We start from the raw sequence: 21358 nt of genomic DNA, 5'->3' as shown, positions 1-21358 counted from the left end.
AGCTTTTAAGTTGAGGGCTATCGATCTGGTAGTACAGGAGGGAAATAGAGCCGCTGCATGTAAGCTCGGCGTGAACGAATCCATGGTTTGGCGTTGGAGACGGAGGGCTGCATCCTTAATAGCAGATTTATTAAGGATGCAGCCCTCTGCTGCGTCCTTGTGAAATACCAAGAGCGGTGGAGATACCAGCGGCTTATAGCCTGGTGCGGCTTATATATGCACATTTTCAGCTATTTTAAACAACTTTGTAAACACAGCTTATAGTAAGGTGCGCTCTATAGTCCGGAAAATACGGTACATGTTTTAAAAAGACACAGGAAAACCTTAAGAACATAAATCTAAATTTTACCATTTTACCATAAAAGTTACCAACACTAAATGACAGACTAACAACTATTAAACAAAAACAAAATTTAATAGTTTTAACTTTGTTTTTTCACAGTTAGGCCTGTGAATTGTTTAAGATACAATGCACATGCCTAACCTAGCTTAAACAAAAATGGTGAATGAGGTAGTAATTGAACATTTCAAATGCAGTCTATTCACAGCATGTCACTTTGCTGCTATTCTGTCCTAGGGGATAAAATTCAGTCAGGATTAAATTCAAATCATTTCAGTTTATGCTTGTGCAATACAGTCATTACTTTCAACTCTAGTTTCTATCTAAATATATAATAAAACAGTTAAATTCTGTCAATGATAAATTGCCATTTGGTCAAAACTTCTCAATCAAAGGAAACCTAGTCAGACTTAGACTGACTTTATTGTCATTTTGCATGCACAGGGTGTATACAGAACGAAATTTCGTTGCATATGGCTCAGGACAACGTTTTGAGGTTCCAATGTTGTGAGGGTACTCCAGAATGAAATAAAATACAGTATAAAATATGAATATAAAGTATAAAGTGCAGGACTGACAGTAAAATGGAAGTTATTTAGCTATGTATATGTGCAAGGTATGAAGTGGAGATCAGTTTTTGAGTGCAGTCCAGTTAAGAGTTCAGCAATCTGATGGCAAGTGGGAAAAAGCTGTTTCGGAACGTGGTGGACCTGCACCAGATGCTGCGGAACCTCTTTCCAGAGGGCAGCAGGGAGAACAGTCCATGGTGGGGGTGTGAGGGGTCAATGACGATGTTTCGGCCTCGGGACACGCAGCACTGGGATGAAATGTCCTGAATGGAGGGAAGGGGGGCCCCGATGATCCTCTCTGCTGTCCGCACCACTCTCCTCACGTTCTTCCAGTCGGAGGCGCTGCAGCCTCCACACCACACAGAGAGGCAGCTGGTCAGAATGCTCTCTATGGTGCTTCTGTAGAACGTCTTGAGGATGGGCGGGGGCAGGTGTGCTCTTCTCATCCTCTGCAGGAAATACAAGCGTTTCTGTGCCCTCTTGACCAGAGACGTGGTGTTCACAGTCCAGGTGAGGTCGTTTGTGATGTGCACCCCCAGGAATTTGGTGCTGCTGACCACCTCCACAGCCGAGCTGTTGATGAGCAGTGGAGCGTGGCTGGGCCGGTTCATCCTGAAGTCGATGATCATCTCCTTCGTCTTGTCAATGTTCAGGATCAGGCTGTTGTCTCTGCACCAGTCCACCAGCTGCTCCACCTCCTCTCTGTAGTCCAGGTCATTGTCGTCTCTGATGAGGCCCACCACCGTTGTGTCGTCCGCGAACTTCACGATGTGATTGGTGGCGAACCTGGGGACGCAGTCGTGTGTCATCAGAGTGAACAGCAGAGGGCTCAGGACGCAGCCCTGAAGGGAGTCTGTGCTGAGGGTGATGACATCGGAGGTGTGTTGTCCGATCCGGACTGACTGAGGTCTGTCGGTGAGGAAGTCTAGCAGCCAGTTGCGCAGGGGGGTGCTGAAGCCCAGGTGTCCCAGTTTTTCTGCCAGATGCTGTGGGATGATTGTGTTGAACGCTGAGCTGAAGTCCAGGAACAACATCCGCACATGAGTGTTCTTCTCCTCCAGGTGAGCCAGGCTCAGGTGTAGGGCGGAGGAGATAGCGTCTTCAGTGGAGCGGTTTCGGCGGTAGGCAAACTGGAACGGGTCAAATGCGGGGGGGAGTCTGGAGACGATGTGTTCTTTTACCAGTCTTTCAAAGCACTTCATCATGATGGGAGTCAGTGCCACAGGCCGGTAATCGTTGAAAGAGTTGACTTGAGGTTTCTTTGGCACCGGAATGATGAGGCAGTTTTGAGACAGGCTGGCACTGTGGCTTGGTCCAGTGAGGTGTTAAAAATGTCTGTTAGGACACCAGCCAGCTGACCTGTGCATTCCCTGAACACCCGCCCAGGTATGTTGTTGGGGCCTGGGGCCTTCCGTGGGTTGACTCTTTTCAGAGTCTTCAACACATCGGCTGTGTCCAGGCAGAGTGCCTCCTCTTCCTGGTGGGGAACAGTTTTCTTTGCCGGAGTACTGTTCAGTGCCTCGAACCTCCCAAAGAAGCTATTGAGTCCATTTAGAAAGTCAGCATCAACTTCACCCACGGTGGGGGAGGATGGATTGTAATCTGTGATCGCCTTTATGCCTTGCCACATACTCCTGGTGTTGCTGGTGTCGTGGAAGAACTCCTGTATTTTCCGACTGTGGGTTTGCTTTGCTAACCTGATAACACGGTTCAAGTTGGCTCTTGCTGTCCTCAGTTCCTCTCTGTCGCCAGACTTGAAGGCTGAGTTTCGTGCTTTTAGCATTTCCCGTACTTCCTTAGTCATCCAGGGTTTTTGGTTAGCCCGGGTGATAATGTTCTTAGTGATGCTGACGTCCTCTGTGCACTTGTTGATGTAGGCTGACACAGTCATGGCGTACTCATCGATGTTGATCTGGTTGTTGTAAGTGGCTGCTGCCTTGAACATCTCCCAGTCAGAGCACTCAAAACAGTCCTGAAGTGCCTCCATGGCCCCCTCCGTCCACACTCTCACCTGCCTCACTGTAGGTTTTGTTCTGATCAGCAGGGGCTTGTATGCAGGAATTAGCATAACAGATAGGTGGTCTGAAGAGCCAAGGTGGGGGTCGGGGGCTGCTCTGAATGCTTCTTTGATGTTGGTGTAGGCCAAGTCTAGAGTATTTCCTCCCCTGGTTGGAAAATCCACATACTGGTTGAAGTGAGGGAGAACAGTCTTCATGTTGGCCTGGTTAAAATCCCCAGCAATGATGAAAACACCTTCTGTGTGTGAGGATTGCAACTCACTGATGGTCCGGTAGAGAACACTCATAACCTCTTTAGTGTTAGCACTGGGGGGCACATACACAGCAGTGATGCTATCAACAGTAAACTCCCTGGGCAGGTAGAGTGGTCTGCAGTTAACAGTCAGAAGCTCGATGTCCGGGGAGCAGTAACTGGCGACACTCATGGCATTTTTACACCAGCTGTTGTTGATGTAAATACACAGCCCCCCTCCTCGGGTTTTACCGCTGAGAGCGCTGCTCCTGTCTGCGCGGAATGTAGCGAGCCCCTCCAGGCTAACAACGTTGTCCGGTATGGACGAGTTGAGCCATGTCTCTGTCAGAATAAGAGCGCAACAGTTCCTCAACTCTCTCTTTGAAGACAGTTCCAGTTGCAGATGGTCTATTTTGTTGTCCAGAGAGCAGACGTCGGAGAGGAAGATGGACGGAAGCGGCGATCTGTGGGGGTTAGCGTTTAGCTTAGCTGTTAGTCCACTTCGACAGCCGCGCTTCCGCTGCCGGTCGCACCGCCTTCGCTTTCTCCTCCTCCGGCTAGTGCTGCTAGGCGAGTCCGCTGCGCTGTGGGCCGCTGGGTCTTGCTTCCGTAGCACTCCGAGATCACGTAAACACTCCAGAGTAGTCGTATTTATGAGTCCAAAATCACTTGATGATCGTAATTCCAGCAGACGCTGGCGATCATATGCTAACTTACTGAGTGGATGCAAAGTTTGTAGCGTTTTAGGTGACATCCATCCATCCATCCATTTTCTGTGCACCCTTGTCCCTAATGGGGTCGGGAGGGTCGCTGGTGCCTATCTCCAGCTACGTTCCAGGCGGGAGGCGGGGTACACCCTGGACAGGTCGCCAGTCTGTCGCAGGGCAGTTTTAGGTGACATATTTTGCTCAAATACTCGCAAGTTGTTGAGAGCCCATGCAGCCGCAGCCATTTCGGGCGCCGCCATCGTAGATTTTTAGCCAGTATCATAAAGTTAGGGCTTTATGATACTGGCTTATGACAGGCCCTGCTGTCACATGATCCTCAGCAAGCATGTGACAACGGTAGAAAGGAAGAACTATTTTTTCATGGCTAGCTAGGGTTAAGAGAATGGGAAGGAGTCTAAGCGTAATAAAATAGAAGCACTAGCTCAGGACTTCTTCTTGAGAAAGAAAAATAAAGTTTAAACTTCTTTTAAGCAAACTTCAAGTTGCTCTTAAAGATGTATAAAAGACAGTTCACATTGATTGGCAGAATATGGTGGTGGTCCATTTACCTAAAAAGAGGGACAACAGGATATCTTCCAACTCACACTCGTAAGCCTTTCTGGTAAGGTCTGATCAGGGTTTCTGAAGAGGAGGAAATACTAGGTAGCTCAGCATCAGATTCAGGAGGATCAGTGTGGTTTTTGTGCTGGTTGTGGAACACTGCAGCAGCTCTACACCCTCAGCAGGGTCAGGGGGATGTATAGGAGTTCGCCCCAGCTTTACATGCTTTTTTTACATGTAATGTTGGTTGCAAGTCAGACTTGTTTTAGGGGAGAGCTGGACTCCGCCAAGGATGCCCTTTGTCACTGATTATGTTTTTAATGTTTGTGGACAGAATTTCCAGGCACAGACAAGATGTTGATGGGATCTGTTTTGGTGTCCTCTTCTTTATGCAAATAATGTAATTCTTTCGGCTTCATCAGACCATGATCTCTAGCTTTCACAGAAGCCTTTCGGCTAAGCTCTGGATTTATCAGTCAATCTATGTTCCTACCTTCATCTATGATCTTGAGCTTTAGGTAGTCACTGGCTACAAGCACCTGAAATGAGTTTCCTCTGCAGGGTGTCTGGGCTGTCCCTTAGAAATAGGGTGAAAAGCTCAGTCATCCGAGAAAGGCTCAGAGTAGAGCCACTGCTCCTTCATGTCGAGAGGGTCCAGTTGAGGTGGCTCGGGCATCTAGTTAGGATGCCTCCTGATAAGGTGCCTCCCGGCACGTCCCATCGGGAGAAGACCCAGAACATGCTTGGTGGACGATGTCTCTCTGCCTGCCTGGGAACGCCATGGGGTTCCTCCTAAGGAGCTGGGAGAGGGAAGTCTTTACCTCCTTACTTAGACTGCTACCTCCGTGACCCTGGATAAATGGAAGAAAATGGATGGTTGATGATAAAAATGTACTAATGTTTTGGGTCTGTTTGATCAGCAGTCATTTATGCATTTAGTAATTATGTTGTGCTTATATGCCACAGTCTATAGAGTGAAGTAGCTTAAATAACCTGTATGATCTCATCCCATATTACAACAGAAAATTGTACACTTCATCAGTTATTTTAGGCAAAACGGTTATTTAGAAAGAGACTTAATCAAACGGTTACTGTATAAAAACAGCAAATTTCATCTTAAATATTCTTTTGGTATGTTTCCAATTTAAGAGGCATTTGCATTTTGCTTTCTAGAAAAACAGAAAATATAATTATTTTCTAAAAAAATTACCTTAGAATTAAATGTATTCATAGTGCTTATTAATAGAGTTTCTTTTTCTTATTTGGTACAACTTCAGTAAGTCTTCTTATTCCTCCACGCTCTCATTTTACTGTTGCTAGGATACTGGAAAACCCCTCCAGGTGGCTGTAATGCAGCATGAATCAGAGCAAATGGACTGTATAACAGAAAGTATCCAACTTCTAATGGAGCTGCTGTTTAGCGTGAGCTCCATGATGAAACTCCTGAAGCAGCTGAGATATTATCACATATCGCTGTATGTTGTTAGTTGATCCTTTAGCCTCTGAATGTTTGAGTCATTAGACTTTGAAATCTAATCCCCGCTCCAGGTGAGGATATCTCTTCAGTGACATCACTTTTTGTTCATGGGTGTGTTGGGGTGTTTGTGTGTGTGTGTGCTTCTCTCCACAGTCGGAATCTCCTATCCAGTTTGCCCCCGTCCGTGTTCCAGCTCCCCCTACTGCGAGTGCTCATTATCAGCAACAACAAGCTGTCTTCACTGCCCTCCTCCATCTACTCGCTCACACACCTTCGACAGCTGGTACGGCACACTTACATTTTGATCCCTCAGAATCTCTGCCCCCACCATGTTTTTGTGTTAAGAGATGTTAAAAGTTCTGGTCAACTTTTAACCACAATTTGAAAATATGACTAAGTAATTATTTGTTATTAGAAGACATTATTAACAATACTTAAACCCCAATTATAGAGTCTTAATATAGGTAAACATGCAAAGAAATATGTTTAAAATGTTAATTTTTTTTGCACTTCAGCTAAACCCTAACTACGAAACCCACCAGTGGATCTTATGGATCCACGATTAGTCGAACATGTTGGCCTAAATACATTTTTTGATTAACTAAAAAATTGCTGCTTATGATGCATAACTTAAAAAATGTTGTCCTTTGTTTTTTCACCCATGGAGGTCACCATTTCTTCATGATTGCTGAGTTGATGACAAGGTTTGGTCCATTCTGTACTGCAATCTACAGAGTAGCGCTGTGGTAAACTAATATTTTAGTAATCGAGTAAGCTATCGATTATTTTTATGATTAATCGAGTAATCAGATTAGAAAAAGATATAAAAAAAACATTGGTAAATCTACCATAACAGCAGTGTTACTATTGGATATCAACATCAGTCCAATTTTTCATATTTGAGCATTCTTAACAATAACTTTTCTGTAGTTTGAAAAATTAATCTGTAACAACAATAGCTCATTTTCTAAGTTGGCCTGAAGAAAAATTATACAAAAACCTGAAATTATTTTCAGTTTAATAATAAAGAGGCAGGCTCACAAATACGCCTATTAAAATATTTCTATACTCCAGCTTTTCGTTTATGTATTCATCTTCAGTCAATTTAATAGATGAACTCTCTCCTTGCCCAAACATTCATAGTTTTTGTGTCCATGTTAGCGATGAGATTTGACACCTTCGTTTGTCACACACAGAAACACATCTACCAGGTATGTACCATCACGATGCGCTCTGCCACCCATTTGTTAAGACCAGCATGATATGAAATACATTTTCTGGTTCGTCCTAACCGGCCACCAGGAAGCTGTTCCGGAAGGAGAAAAGCTGCCGTAGACCAAGCATCGCGACAGTCTTTTTAAGGACACCTATTGGTCCCCTGAAAAATGATAAAAGCCCGGACATTATCATCAGTCAATAAAATCCTCCCAGGCTGATCTTGGAAATTGGAAGATATGATGCTAACACTTCGCTTTTGTCAACAACTCAGGCAGAAGTGAGAGCCCTGCGCAACACAAACTAATTCTAATAACTAATAAAACATAATTTAACGAGCATTCGAGGCAGATACATTTTCCTCAAGGAATTTTAATAATCAAGGTACTCCAATCATTCTTTGAATCGTTTCAGCCTTAGAGTAAAAATAGGAAGGCTAACTTTAGTAAAGTTAGTTTTATCATATTGCATTTGACTGGTGTAAATTTAGACAATGCCACACTGTGTTGCTTTTGACTGTAATTTAAAAAAAATAAATAACGTGAGTCTGCATCAATTCCCACACACACAAAAAAGAAGAGTGCAGTGGGAAAGTGCCAAACATAACTTCCGAAGGACTCTCATTTGTGCTCTCAACATTTCTCTCCAGAAAACTTTGAGTCATGAGCAAAACTGGTGAAGGATATAACAGGTGGTTGTTACCCCGGCAAGCGAAAAACAAATGCAGTGCAGACAGTTTTTATCCACAAAGTGTCTAAACCCTGGCACTGGCTAGCAAGAGAAAAACACTGGTAGAAACATCGGACAAGCAGCGCCAGAAGCTCCTTTAAACAATAAAGAAGCTATTGCCACTGCCACTGATACCGAATGTGAAATCACAGACCCGACACTGGACCAAAGACTACAGCCTAAACAGGTGTTACCGGACTGAAGTCCAGACCCGAAACAGAGAATGTCAACTATCTACCGGATCACACAGTCGGACCACATGTCATTCATTGTTTCATTTATGAAGCTGAAGGCAGCAGCAGCACAAACACCAGCATCTCTGGCCAACTCTTTCCTCTTCCTCCATTCAATCCTCCATTCCCATCAATTTCAGTGTGCTGTGGTACAAATTGAAAAGGCCTAACAACATTGCTCATGGCTGGAGGGAGCTCGTGCAATCAGACCTAGCATACATCATTTATCCAGCATGCATTACAGGGTCAACAACATGGTGACATCCATATGACAGTATTTTATTTAATTTTTTAAAAACCAAACATTACAGTATTTGTACTGCATTGTTTTTACATCTAAAACTATTTTTTCCTCAAATAAAGTCTATTGTTACAACTAATCGTGGATCCCTTTAAAACAAGCTTATGATAGCACTGTGATAGCATGCCAGTGTACAGACAGTGTCTCAACTATAAACCTGCTAGGCTTTTCATACAGTGAGAGAAACCCTGGGATAAAATGATTAAATATTATGATGATTATGATATCATTTGCGATATTTGGCTATTTTCTTCTTCTGTATTGCATTCAGGATGTCAGCTGTAATGAGCTGCAGAGTTTACCAGCAGAACTTGGTCAACTGGAGACTCTGAGGGACTTGAACTTGAGGAGGAACCAGCTCACCACTTTGCCTGAAGGTACACCCACACATGCACACACACATATTCCAAATAATGGACACTTTGAGTTTCGCTTGAATATACCAGTGGCTGTAAAGGTTTGCATCTGATCCACCTGCATCCTGTTTATAGTCTTGAGTTCCTCTCTTAGAGGGAAGACAGGAAGTGAGGAGTGATGGCCTGTTTCTTAGACAGAGCCCTTTCTCCATAACTTGAATTGCAAGGCAGTGCCTTTTTTCCCATTTTAATTGCTTACAAATGAAGAACTTATTGATCTAGTTCAAGCTTAATGGAGGTCTGATGGATCATGTGCAATTAAAACCTTGTAGAGATTAAAAGGAAATAGGTTTTTACAGTGAACTGAAACAACTTGCATAATGTGGCCACTTACAGATCTGTTTGGTAATTGAACTGATTCAAGTGGGACTACTAATTCATTAACTGAGTTTTCTCAGGTTTCAGACATAGTGCCAAGGCTTAACATGATAGTAGCCTTGCATTTCAATTAATGAAGGAGATAGATGTATAAAGATCCTGAAACCAAATTGCCTGCCATCTGACTTTTTCCTTCTCTGAATCTCATCCAGAAATATCTGAACTTCCACTCGTTCGACTCGATGTGTCCTGCAACCGAATTTCCCGCATTCCTCTGTGTTTCCGTCACCTCCGACATCTGCAGACCATCTCACTGGACAGCAATCCTTTGCAAATGCCACCGGCACAAATCTGCTCCAAAGGCAAATATCACATCTTCAAGTACCTGAACATGGAGGCCTGTAAGAGCCACGAGGAGGAGCTAGAGAAGCACCTCAACATGAGGCCAACTGGATTTAAAAGCAGGTGAGGACTACCAAACAGAGAGTTCATATACTGTATATTCTTATGGTAGAAGTGCAGTGCATTGTGCAGTGCAAGTAGTCACAATTCTCGGACCTTTCCACCTTTCCTTTTGGTCATTGTTTTTTCACATCTAGAAGCAGACATTTTTGTACATTTCGCTTTGTAACATAGCTCAGGCTCGGTTAGCCTGAGCTTTTAGGTCTGGCTCGGACAGCCAGACCAAAAACTTCCTAAAAATTTGTTTTTAGGAAGACTTTTAGTTCAAAAGGAATTTGCTTTGAACTAAACCATTCCATAGCATGTTTAGGGTTACTACCCCAGTCTCAGATTTTCTGCGTCTTTTGACAGGTTTTTTTCCAAGATGCACCTGGATCTATAGCTCCATCTGTCTTCCCATCCAATCTTTTTTGCAGAAGAAAAGCATGCCCACTACTTAATACTACCATGACCAAGTTTCACAATGTGGATGATATCTTCATATTGACAGTGAGGTTACTGTCATGGATTTGATTCCTGACCCTGGGTCATTTCCTGCATGTCTTCCTCTTCTTCTATCTTTCTGCCAAACCAAATTAAGACAATTAGTTGCAGAATATCTTTTAAAAAGGATGTTGAAATATGTGGTTATGAGATAAAATATAAAAAAATAATAGAACTATGTAGGGCTGGACAATAAATCAACAACAGTATATATGTTGATAGACACATGATCAGTATCAATAGATAATATTTATGATAGAATATTCAGAATCAGAATTCCTTTTGTCATTGTACAAGAAAGAAAATACAACAAAAAAATAGAAACTCTCGAAAGCAAGTCAGATAAATAAATAAATAAAATAATAAATAAGTATATTCTTAATAAATATAAAAAATATAGTAGAAATACACAACTGGGAAAAATAAATGAATAAATAAATAAACAAATAATAATCAGGTTTTAGATGAATTAGCTGTGTAAAAGGCAACAACAGCTCTTGGGTAGAAACAGTTTTTGAGTCCATCTGATCTTGACTTTGTTACCCTGAAACGCCTCCCTGAGGTCAGGAGTTTGAAGAGGTGGTGCCCGGGTTGTGATGCTGCGGGCATCCTGTCGATCTCCTCCAGAGATGGAAGAGGCCAGCCAATCAGTCTCTAGCTGGTTTATGACATCTGGAGCTGCTTCCTCTCTGCCGCAGTGCAGCTGGAGAACCACAGCAAGATGCCACGGGTCAAAATCAACTCCACAGAGCAGCGATAGAAGGGTACCAAGAGCTCAGTTCCCTGCTGTGCCTTCTTCAGGATGGAAGTGGAGTTAATGTTCCAGGTCAGGTCTTTACTGACAAAGCTACCTAGGAAACTGAAATTTGGCACCATCTTCACCCTCTTCCTATTTATAACGATGGGCTGAATGTCTGGTTTACACCTCCTAAAGTCAACAATCAGATCCTTCAACTTGAAGGTGCTCAAACAGAGGTTATTGTTGGTGCACCAGTCATTCCACCTCCACTCTGTATGCAGTCTCATCTTCTCCAGAGATGAGCCCCACCACCGTAGTATCATCAGTAGTGATGATACTACATTGGTAATGATGGCATTGTTCAGGTGAGTGGGGCTATAGTCATGATTGTAGAGGGTTTAGAGTAGAGGGCTTAGCACACATCCTCATGGGGAGCCTGTGCTGGTGCAGGGGGGTTATTGCTCTCACCCTCTGAGAGTAGTTTGTCAGGAAGTTCATGATCCAGTAGCAGATGTTGTGGGGTAGATCCAAATCCCCCAGTTTTCTCACCAGTCTGCTCCGAATGATGGTGTTTAAAGCCGAGCTGAAGTCCAGGAAGAGCAACTTTGCGTAACTTATTTGCTGTTCCACGTGTGTCAATGTGGTGTGCAGAGCAGTAGCTATAGCATCCTCTGTATACCTGTTGGTTATGTATGCAAACTGGTGGGGTTTGAGTGTGGTTTCGCAAAGCACTTCATGATGATGGGGGTTAGTGCCACTGGCCAGTAGTCATTGAGACTGCTAATGTTCTTTTTTGGCAGAGGTATGATGGTGATGGACTTTAAGCAAGGTGGGATGGAGCACTGGGTGAGGGACTGATTAAAGATGCTGATAAAAACCCCAGCAGCTGATTTGCACAGTCCCTCAGCACTCTCCCTGTCACACTGTCAAGTCCAGCAGCTTTCTGGAGGTTCCAACTGCCCTCGGAGTCCTCCACACTTCCTGTACAGTGATGGTCTGGCAGTGGAGGGATGCTGGCTGCTTTAGGGGCACTGCTGGTGAATCAGCCTCAAAATGGGTGAAGAAATGATTGAGCTCCTCTGCCAGTGAAACATCCCCAGAGATTTCGGTAGTGTTGCTGGGTCTGAAGTTGGTGATGTAGTTCTAATTTAAAAATCAAACTGTCCAGTCTCCTCTCTATCTTTTCATCCTGATGCAGCTCTAAGACTTGAAAGCAGTGAAGATGGACTGAAACCAAAAACTCATCTCTCCAGTTAGTTTTCGCAGCACATGCTAAAGCTGCAGTTGCTGCACAAGTTTTCAGTGGATACAGAGCTTGACGTAACTGCTCTACCTTTGCAAGAAGCCTGCTGCCTTCCGTGCTTCCAGCCTTCCGCTAAGCTAGGCTAACCTCAAGAATTTCTCTGCCTAATAAACAGATCAATTGCTTTCCCTGTTTCCTTCCAACAAAGTGGTAAACAGTTGGTGAAATGGCTTATAAAACACAGATATCAGACTAATGGCAGTGAATTAAAAATCTGGCAAGAAATGTTGGGTTTGACATCATGAGCCAAAGAAATAAGATATGGAATGTTTGTAATGTAATGTGACATAGAATAATTGAGTTGATAAGATGGTGACATAGAACAACAGATATTGAAAGAGCTAAATAATCAACAGAAGTAGAGTTGATCCAATATTTAGTTAGATGAAACCCTTCTAGCTGTTTCCTGAACATTTCATGGAGCAGAAACTAGAAGAGTTGATTGAGCCAAGGAGAAGGAAGTCTGACTCTGATATGGAGAATGTGATATAGTATTCCTCTTCTTAACACACCTTAGTCTTGTTACTTTACATGCTTTTAATTGACCTTAATCTGTCATCTACATTTTCTCTTGCAGTCTGTCGGACCAGGAGCTATTTACGGGTCAGTTTGGCGGCCTGGACTCTGGTTTCAACAGCGTGGACAGCGGCAGCAAACGATGGTCTGGCAATGAGGTACAACTATTATACTACTATAAGACTATACACTATAGACTATATGTAAGCTTCTGTATATCATAAAATTACACAATGTTTGACAGTATCAATTTATAGATGCTTTAATTAGACACAGTCTTACAAAGTGAAAGATAAAAAAGAACAATTCTAAGATGTAAGTATATGATATCCAAAATTCTGTCATTCAGAAAGTATAACAACATGACATCATGCGACCATGCAATTGGGTTAAAGGAGCAGTATTATGTAAAATTGACTTTTTTGACTTTGACGTTTTTGTTATAATGTTATTCCTTCATCAAAACCATACCTGGTGTGTTGCCTTGACTCTTTTATGCATGTTTGAGAAATCCCTTAATTTCCATGGCAACCATTCAACTGTACCCAACAACTGGGTGGACCTAGCTCCGCTTTGAGATGCAGCTCCTTCTCTAAGCTGCAGATTTCAAGCTTCTGAGCTTCCATCTCACAGAACACCTGTCCCCGCAACTCACACTCAGCTCCTTCAGACTAGCCTACAGCAATTAGCAAACACCTGGTGGAACTGTGCATCTGGTGAGCTCATCGTAGGAGCTACTTTTCAGTGTGACGCTGGTAAAATGTTGTTAAAGGGTTAACAGAGGAGCCATGTTGTGATGACTTCCTGGTGGTGAAGTTTCAGAAAGAGCTGGGGTTGTTAGAGACAGAGGCCCAATTTCAAGGCATTAAAAGAATTGCCTTGAAATTGGCAATTTTCAAGGCAAATCTTACTTCAAAGAAAGTTAGATTTCTTTGAAGTCATATTTGATATAAGTATTATTTTTATAAAAACTGAATGTAACATAGCTACTTGATTGTTCTATAAAAGGGCACTAAAGTAATATGTTACTTTAACCTTTAACCTTCTCATCCCCAGCTTAGAGGTGAGAAGCTGGTTGTTTTTACCAGCTTCTCACCACTAAGGTCTGTAATTTTAAACTATCCAAGAACCAGATTATGTTTCAATTCATGATTTGCTACCATGACACCACCACTCCAAAATCCAGTTGTTCCTAAGCTGAAACAGTGATTCTGTGACATGCCTCTGTTTCTTATGTTCTCAGTCAGCAGATGACTTCTCCGAGCGTTCTCTTCAGATGGCGGAGGTCAACCAGAAGCAGAGACACCTTGAGGAGCAGTATGAAGAGGATGATGAGTACCTGGAGGCTAACAATGGTGGGAAATCCTAGAACCTAAAGTGCTGTGAAGCTGACTAAAGATGTGCTTTAGAAATATATTAATTTTATTTGCTCTTGCTCATATATATTTGCACTTTGGAAAAATAGCTGTGGGAAGACCAATCATTTCTCAAAACCTGTCTTGATGACATTTAGTAAAAGCACAAATGGATATGGACAAAGATAGACAATAGTATGTTTATCACATTTTCAGCGCCCATCACTGAAATCAAATGGAAAACAAGTTCAATAAGACAGCAAAGTTTTAGACTTTGTTTTTCTTCCTCCCAGTGAATGGAGCAGCTGAGCAGGTCAGCTTCATCAGCAGCAGTGTGACAGAGGAGATCCGGATAGATCCACCTACGCCTCCCCTTGTTACCTCTCCTTCGGTACTGTCAGACACACACTGATCCGTTACTGCTGTTTTGCATGTTTTGTCTGGCAAAGAATGGAAAAAAATACAATTATGAAAAAATATTTGCATTTCCTACTTTTGTCTCCTATCCCACTGTCTAAATTTGTTGTTCTTCCTTGTTATCCTTCATTAAATCCTTATTTGGCTCCAACCCTTTTCATGTCTCTACTTTTTCCGTCGAATTCTTCCTTCTTTGTACTCCTATTTCTCTACCTGCTTTTGTCTTTTCTGTTTCTCCTCTGTCCATCCCATCTTTGGAAACTGTTCTGTCATCATGTTTGATTAGCAGAGAGTCTCTTGTTTTTTAGGAGCAGGATTCAACTTTTCCATCCCAAAACGAGGACACAACATGCAGGTGAGCTTTTCAAAAACATTTCCAAATCTCTCCTAGTCCTTAGCAGTGTAGTGTTTTATATTTTAGTGCTCAGCAGCCATTAAGTATCCAACATCAGCCAACTTTCCCAAATATTAAAGATTTCATTTTACTGGCAGCAAATGTTCATGATGAAATCTACTGGTGCATCAAGAAGACAAGTTCCTTCCCCCATTAACCGTTTTTCTTAGGCTCACTCATAGTGGCTTTTTAGATAGCGGGGAAGAATCAGTTGATGATATGCCCTCTCTGGGCTTTCTTAGCTTCATGTAGGTTAATTCTTTGTGATTCTTTCTTTGCCTTTCTGGGATTTTTGGAACAGTAAGATTTGAATAAAAGTTAATATTTCATACTGAGGCCTAAAGAAGTCCTACATTGTAATCCAGTGTTTTAAGCATTATAACTGTCACTTTGCTTACTGGATCAAAGGTTCCTGAATTAGCTTTTAATAAGACACTGTCTTCTATTCTGCAGTGTATAATATTTACCATTCCCACATTTCAACCTCGGCTGCTAACAGAGCCCAATGCCAGCATGTTGACTTACCCTGAACAGACTGCAGATGGTGAGGCATGCAGAAATACGGTGACCTACAGAGGCACTGAGCAGAATTGTGTAGTCTGTTTTTAGTTTGTGGATTTGGAGCTTTGACATGAGAAGATCTAAATATTTCTGTCTTCCTGCTGTGAGGGGTTACTTGTCATTTTTAGGAGGCTGTATGAAGGAGCAGTCACTGCAAAGTTGGACATATGTAGTTGACATTTTGAACTGTCTGTAATTGTAAGCAGCAGTCTCTGTATGCATCCCCAAAGGGAAAGTAGGCCTTTACTTTAACTAGTCATTTCCAGAGACAGCATATCCCAGAACAGGGAGGTTGACGACTCATTTGCTGTGATACATTCAGCTTTCCTGTAATCTGCTGGAAGTGTTGCTTTCTCTCGCTTTCTTGTAACCAGAGTGAACTGCAGACATATCAGGACATGCTGTAGAACAGTGGTCCCCAATCCCCAGGCCGCGGACCGGTACTGGTCCGTGGACCAATTGGTACCGGGCCGCGCAAAAAATAATTAAATATTTCCGTTTTATGTATTATTTGAGTCTGGAGGATCTTTTATTTTGAAAATCCTTTAACCGGATTCTCTCGGTTATGTCGTGCAGACCAACATTGAGCCGACAAGCAGCAAAATGAGTAAGAAACAGATCAGATGTCTGAGAGCGTTAGGGCAGTGGTCGAGACGAGATGAGAGGAGTAGAGCTTGTGAGTTTTAGGTCTGGTTCACACAGCACAATTTAAGGATTGTCGGCCGATTTTCCAAACCTTGGTGACCACACAGAACTGATAAAAGTCCAACAGGTTTCGATCTGTTTGTGTGTCCAGCCACACGGCAAGAGCAACACATTACACATGAACCGATTCCACTCACGAACATCCCGATTCCAGAAGAAAATCCAGCAAAACCCCCAACATACCATACGTGAATTTAGAATAATCAAACACAGATGACGATGTAGAAGCAGCAGTGATAGTTTGTGGACTCATTTTAAGCGATAAAAGATTAAACAAAAAGAAAAGGAGTTTGATAAAAGATGGCGGGAGCAGCCATTCTATTTGCTGCACTATAATTTGGAGGTGAGTTATGTTATTTCGTAGTTAACATTTTTAACTGAATAAACATAACCACATATAGTAAACATATATAAAAATGACCTTTACATATAGTAATAAACATTTCCACATATCATCTCCGATGTCCACCGGACTCTCAGTTGCTATGTCAACTGTTTGGGATTCCCTCCTTTCTTGCGTCACGGCGCTTTCTGATTGGCTACCTGTCAAATTCAACAGGCTGCGTTCTCGCTCCCAGTCAGAGAAAACCCCACAGGCTGCAATAATCGGGCCAAGACGATGTTGAATATGCCCGATTTTATATATATTCATATATATATATACACCACCACGTAACACACCACACACTACAGGACGTTGTAAGATTGTCATAAAGGGAAAATCGGGGCAAAAAAAAAAAAGGCTTTAGACGGAACACCAACATTATCTGACAATCCCCCCCCTCGGGCCACAGAAAAATTGCCAAGTCTTGCCCGGTCCGCGGTAGTAAAAAGGTTGGGGACCACTGCTGTAGAACACATCACTATCAGTCAGCTGATCAAACTGAAAACTGGTTGATTTTTCTGTTCGTCTTTACTGAAGACCTCAGTATTTCTGTGTCTGCTTTTACAGCACTGGATGGTTCACAGGGTGGCAAAATGGCAAAACCAAACCCTTTGAGCAATCTGTTACACTTCTTACCTCTGGTGGCGCTGCACCAAGAAACACTGAAAGGAAACAACATGATAACCTCTGAAGAAGACACTGAACATAACTTCTTTCTTCATCAAAAATAAACAAAAATGAAGTGGAGTCAAATTTTAGCAGTTGTAGGATTTCTCTACTGCCATTGGCAAAAAACCACAAACTGTTTCTCCTAGCGCTAGACTTGTTTATTTTGGTTGTATTTACCCAGAATGCTCCGTGCTATAGTCCTCTTCCTGCTTTTGGAATGGTTTCCAGGCTACATTTGAACCACCACACCTGACTGCTTCAACAATTAACCCTGAACTAATAATAAATCTATTCCACTGAGATAACTGTGGAGTCTTTAGAATGCAAAAGAGTTTGCTCATTGGTTTTGTTGCCAGGAGAGGTGCAGGTTTCTGTCAACTAACAGAGACATAAAGTGATTGCAATTCTATTCTGTTTTAATATCCTGATTTGCCTTCAGCTCCATCTGTCAGAGATATCACATCTCTTCCTTCAGTTGTATTGATGCTCAGTCTCCCCACAAACCTGCTGGCACCTCATGAATATGTGACACACATACCAGGCTTTTAATGTTCTATAAGTTTGTCATGAATTGGCTGCAGAGCTTCCAACAGTCAGACTCGGTCACTAGGGAGGACAAGCCATGCATCCTGCAGAATGAACTAACGGATGCTCCACATTTTGGCCTCCAACACTTCCTCTGGGACTTCTAAAAATAGGTTACTGGAGTCTACAACAGAGGTGCTAAGCATTTCTGAGCTGTCTCTGACTGTGAAACAAGACTGGAGTTTTTGAAGGGAAAACAGCAAGACTGCTGGTTTCCGAGGTCATCACAACTAATAAAACGCTAAAGCTGAATCTATCAGGAGTTTGTGATGAGAACAGATGGAGATGTTTGTTCTAAGTTGTTATAGGGAGGTTAATGTCCAACATTCAGGTACACCAAAAAACTCATTGATGTCTCGTTTCATTCACGATGATTTAAGGAAAACTATTCACTCCCCTCGAATGTTTTTTTTTTTTTTTTTACCTTTTATTGCATAACTACTGACCTTAATGTATTTCATTAAGATTTTATATGGTAGACCAACACAAAGTACACAAGCTTTTGATATTTCGGTAATACTTTATTTCATGGGGTGTGCATAAAACTGACATGACACTGTCTTAAACATGACATAACACCTGCCATGAAGATGGAGTTTTCATGAATGTTTAGAACTGTTGTCATGAAGTGTCATTCGGTAAATAATGACACTTTTAATGCAAGTTTTAATGCAACTTTGCATTAAGTGTCATTGCTTACAGAATAATGCAAAGTTGACCCTTTTAATGCACTTTTAAGGCAACATGTTACCAATATCTCTTACAAAAAAGAATCTGAAGTTTGATGTGGATTTGTATTCAGTTCTTTTTACTATGATTGTCCTAAATAAAGTAATTTTTTTTACAGAGGCCACATTATTAGTAAACAGTCTACGTGTTTGTAATGTAAACCTGAGTATAAATGTAGCTGTTGCTTTTCTGACCTCGGAGGTTTGTTAGAGAACAAACAGCATCATGCTGTGGGGATTCTTTTCTCCAGTAAGAACCGAGGAACCGCTTCGATTTGATGATGGATGGAGCTAAATCAGGGCACTCTTGGCGGAAAACCTGTTGGAGGTGGTGGTCATTTTCCAGCAGGACAACCTCCTCAAATACACAGCCAGAGATATAATGGTTTAGATTAAAGGATATCCATCTGTTAGAAAGGCATAGTCAAAGTATAAACAAAAATTTAACTGGGAATCAACTAAAAAAAAAAGTTAAAAACCAATTTTTTGACATGTTCCATCCACTCTGACTGACTTATTAAAAACCAGAATGGTGGGGTGCTGTGGGGGTCAGGGGTTAAACACAACCCACATAATATGGAGGTCTTAGTCCTCAATGCGGACGTTGCAGGTTCAAGTCCCGGCCTGACGACTGCATGTCTTCCTCTCATTCCCCACATTCCTGTCAATTCACTATGAAATATAGACCACTTTAGCAATAAAACCTTGAAAAAAAGCATAACTTTCCTTCCATTATTTAATTAGACACCTCTTTGTGTATGAGTCATAAAACATCAATAAAAATATACTAAAGTGACAGAATGAGGAAAAGCTCCAGGGGTTTGAAAACTTTCACCAGGTGTTGTATGGTGAAACTGGTTATTGCACAACAGGAACAGTCCTTCTCTGTTATATTTAAATGTAATCTACATCAATAAACTGTGAAAAGAGCTGCAATTAAATGGACTGATTCATTTTAAAAGGAGGAGGGAATGATAGCTGATGTTTGAAAGCTCTAAAAATTCAACCTCAGAAACATTTTGATTAAAAAGGAAACTGAGTGCTGTGACTGCTCTGACTGCCGTTTTTCTGTTAGTTAACCTGTGTTAAACCTTGTCTTTTAGGTCGAGTCCCCAGATGGAAGGGAACTCCTCCTCCTCGTCCCCTGTGGTCCCCTCCAGCCCCACCCTGGAGGAGAGGAGAAGGCCTGGAACCCTATTCATCTGGCAGGAGCGGGAGCGGCTCCAGCAGCAGAGGGAGAAGGCCAGGTAATTCCCCCGTGCTTCATTAATAATGGAGAAACCTGGACTCAGAAATTTTTGAGGGGTTTCTGTTGTCAACATGATTTTTGCATTGAGGAAAAGTTCGAATAATGTTCTAACAAAAGAAGAAATGAGGCCAATGAATGTGTGAACATGTCCCGTCCGTATCAGTGTGTTTCCTTCAGTCAGTTGTAGCTGCTCTCTCTTTGCCTCTCCCGCTTATATTCATCTGAGCACACTTAATTCCAACCTCTTTATTTTGCAGTTTGCTGAAGTCATCCGCTAAACCCGGAAGTCATGTGGCCTCTGCACCACAGACAGGAAGCAGCTCATGGTGGGTTGGTTCTGAGCAGAGCAGCAGCATTGACCCACATTTTTTAGTTCTTCTCATTGTACTCCACTCCCCTCCACTCATGTAGTTCCTCAACTCTTGTCAAAATAAGACAGTAGAAAGCATGAGGGTGTAGGAAAAGCTTTCCACTGTGAATTAATCACGGCGTATGTCTCCCTCTAGTGGTGGCTCACCAGAAAATGGAAGCGCCCACTCCGGCCTCCGTCAACGATGTGCAGTGAGTCCCGTCCCTCTACTAAAGAGAGTAGAAGGTCGCTCTGCTGCTACTGAAGCGTTTGTGTGTTTCAGAGTGCTGACCAGATGAGCACCGGGTCTCCATCAGTTCTTCTGCATCGCTCCAGCAGCAGAACAGGTACAGCTGACTCACTTGAGCCACCTTAACATGAACTTGAGCAGTGCTCACAATGCAAATATTTCAGCTGGAGTAATCAGAGCGTTTTATAACCTCAGTGGGAACAGGATCAACACAGCAGAGGTGTTTACTTTAGCTCCACCTGCTGATGGGAAAAATTCACATTGCCTCAGCATTCTGAGGACCTTGTAGATCTACATAGGAAGTTTTAACAATGGTTTTCTTCATCTCCACGTAAAACAGGAAATAGTGTCAGATGTGTTTTGAAACCATAAGCATATCATTATATTATTAGCCATTAATGACTGGATAGCAGAATTTGGACTGGGTGAAGCTAAAACTAGAACATTCTTACAGACAAAGCTGTTTTCTTCTTAAATACAAAATGTTTATTTTCTGTACAGTTTTGGCTTAATTACTGCTCTGAGTTTTGTTCTTTCAGTAAATGGCCGTTTATACTCTAGTTAATGATTATTCGATTACTAAACTAGTTGATGATTATTTCAGTTTAATTACGGTAATCAGGATTAATCCAGTTAATCAGTTCATCCTTAACTTAGTTCTAGTTCCTTCATCACTTTATATTGAGGATTTTAATATTAATATAAATTCAAGAGATTTTAAAATTAATAAGACCAGGGGATCTTGTCCCTTTTGCATCCTGGCCTTTTATTAACTTAGAGGTAGTAAAACTCTCATAATCTCTTAGTTGACATAAACTGTATGTTAAAGCTGGGTCATTGATAAATCTGCTCTTATTAAAGCTGCAGTACAGAACTTTTATAAAGAAATGTTTTTTTACAGGATAAAACTGTCACCATTTTGTGACAGTATGTATTATGAGACAGATAATCAGTGGAAATCTCCATCTTTTGCCGGAACTGTTATAGCCATTTCAAGAAATTCACCACTCCCAACCAAACACTACCAATCAGAGCCAGGAGGAGGCACTCAGTGCTGGCTGCTAAATGTGCTAATGGTGGACCACTATTATG

The 21358-nt window shown here is 42.1% G+C and overlaps 1 protein-coding gene across 2 annotated transcripts in view; it reads left to right on the top strand.

Annotated features, from left to right (window-relative positions):
- Window positions 1–21358, top strand: part of lrch4 (leucine-rich repeats and calponin homology (CH) domain containing 4) — a 74883-nt gene that overhangs the window by 37604 nt on the left and 15921 nt on the right. For both annotated transcript variants that reach the window (XM_028038544.1, XM_028038543.1), the window contains exons 3-13: window positions 6058–6187; window positions 8654–8759; window positions 9329–9581; window positions 12681–12777; window positions 13863–13974; window positions 14268–14365; window positions 14700–14746; window positions 19522–19665; window positions 19925–19993; window positions 20174–20228; window positions 20300–20363. In XM_028038544.1, the coding sequence (XP_027894345.1) occupies window positions 6058–6187; window positions 8654–8759; window positions 9329–9581; window positions 12681–12777; window positions 13863–13974; window positions 14268–14365; window positions 14700–14746; window positions 19522–19665; window positions 19925–19993; window positions 20174–20228; window positions 20300–20363 (1175 nt within the window). The remainder of the gene's footprint in view (window positions 1–6057; window positions 6188–8653; window positions 8760–9328; window positions 9582–12680; window positions 12778–13862; window positions 13975–14267; window positions 14366–14699; window positions 14747–19521; window positions 19666–19924; window positions 19994–20173; window positions 20229–20299; window positions 20364–21358) is intronic.

This window comes from Xiphophorus couchianus, chromosome 14, assembly GCF_001444195.1.
Source record: "Xiphophorus couchianus chromosome 14, X_couchianus-1.0, whole genome shotgun sequence".
Taxonomy (NCBI): Eukaryota; Metazoa; Chordata; class Actinopteri; order Cyprinodontiformes; family Poeciliidae; genus Xiphophorus; species Xiphophorus couchianus.
Note: the sequence above shows the minus strand (reverse complement) of the source record. Positions and strands in the feature narration are given on the sequence as shown.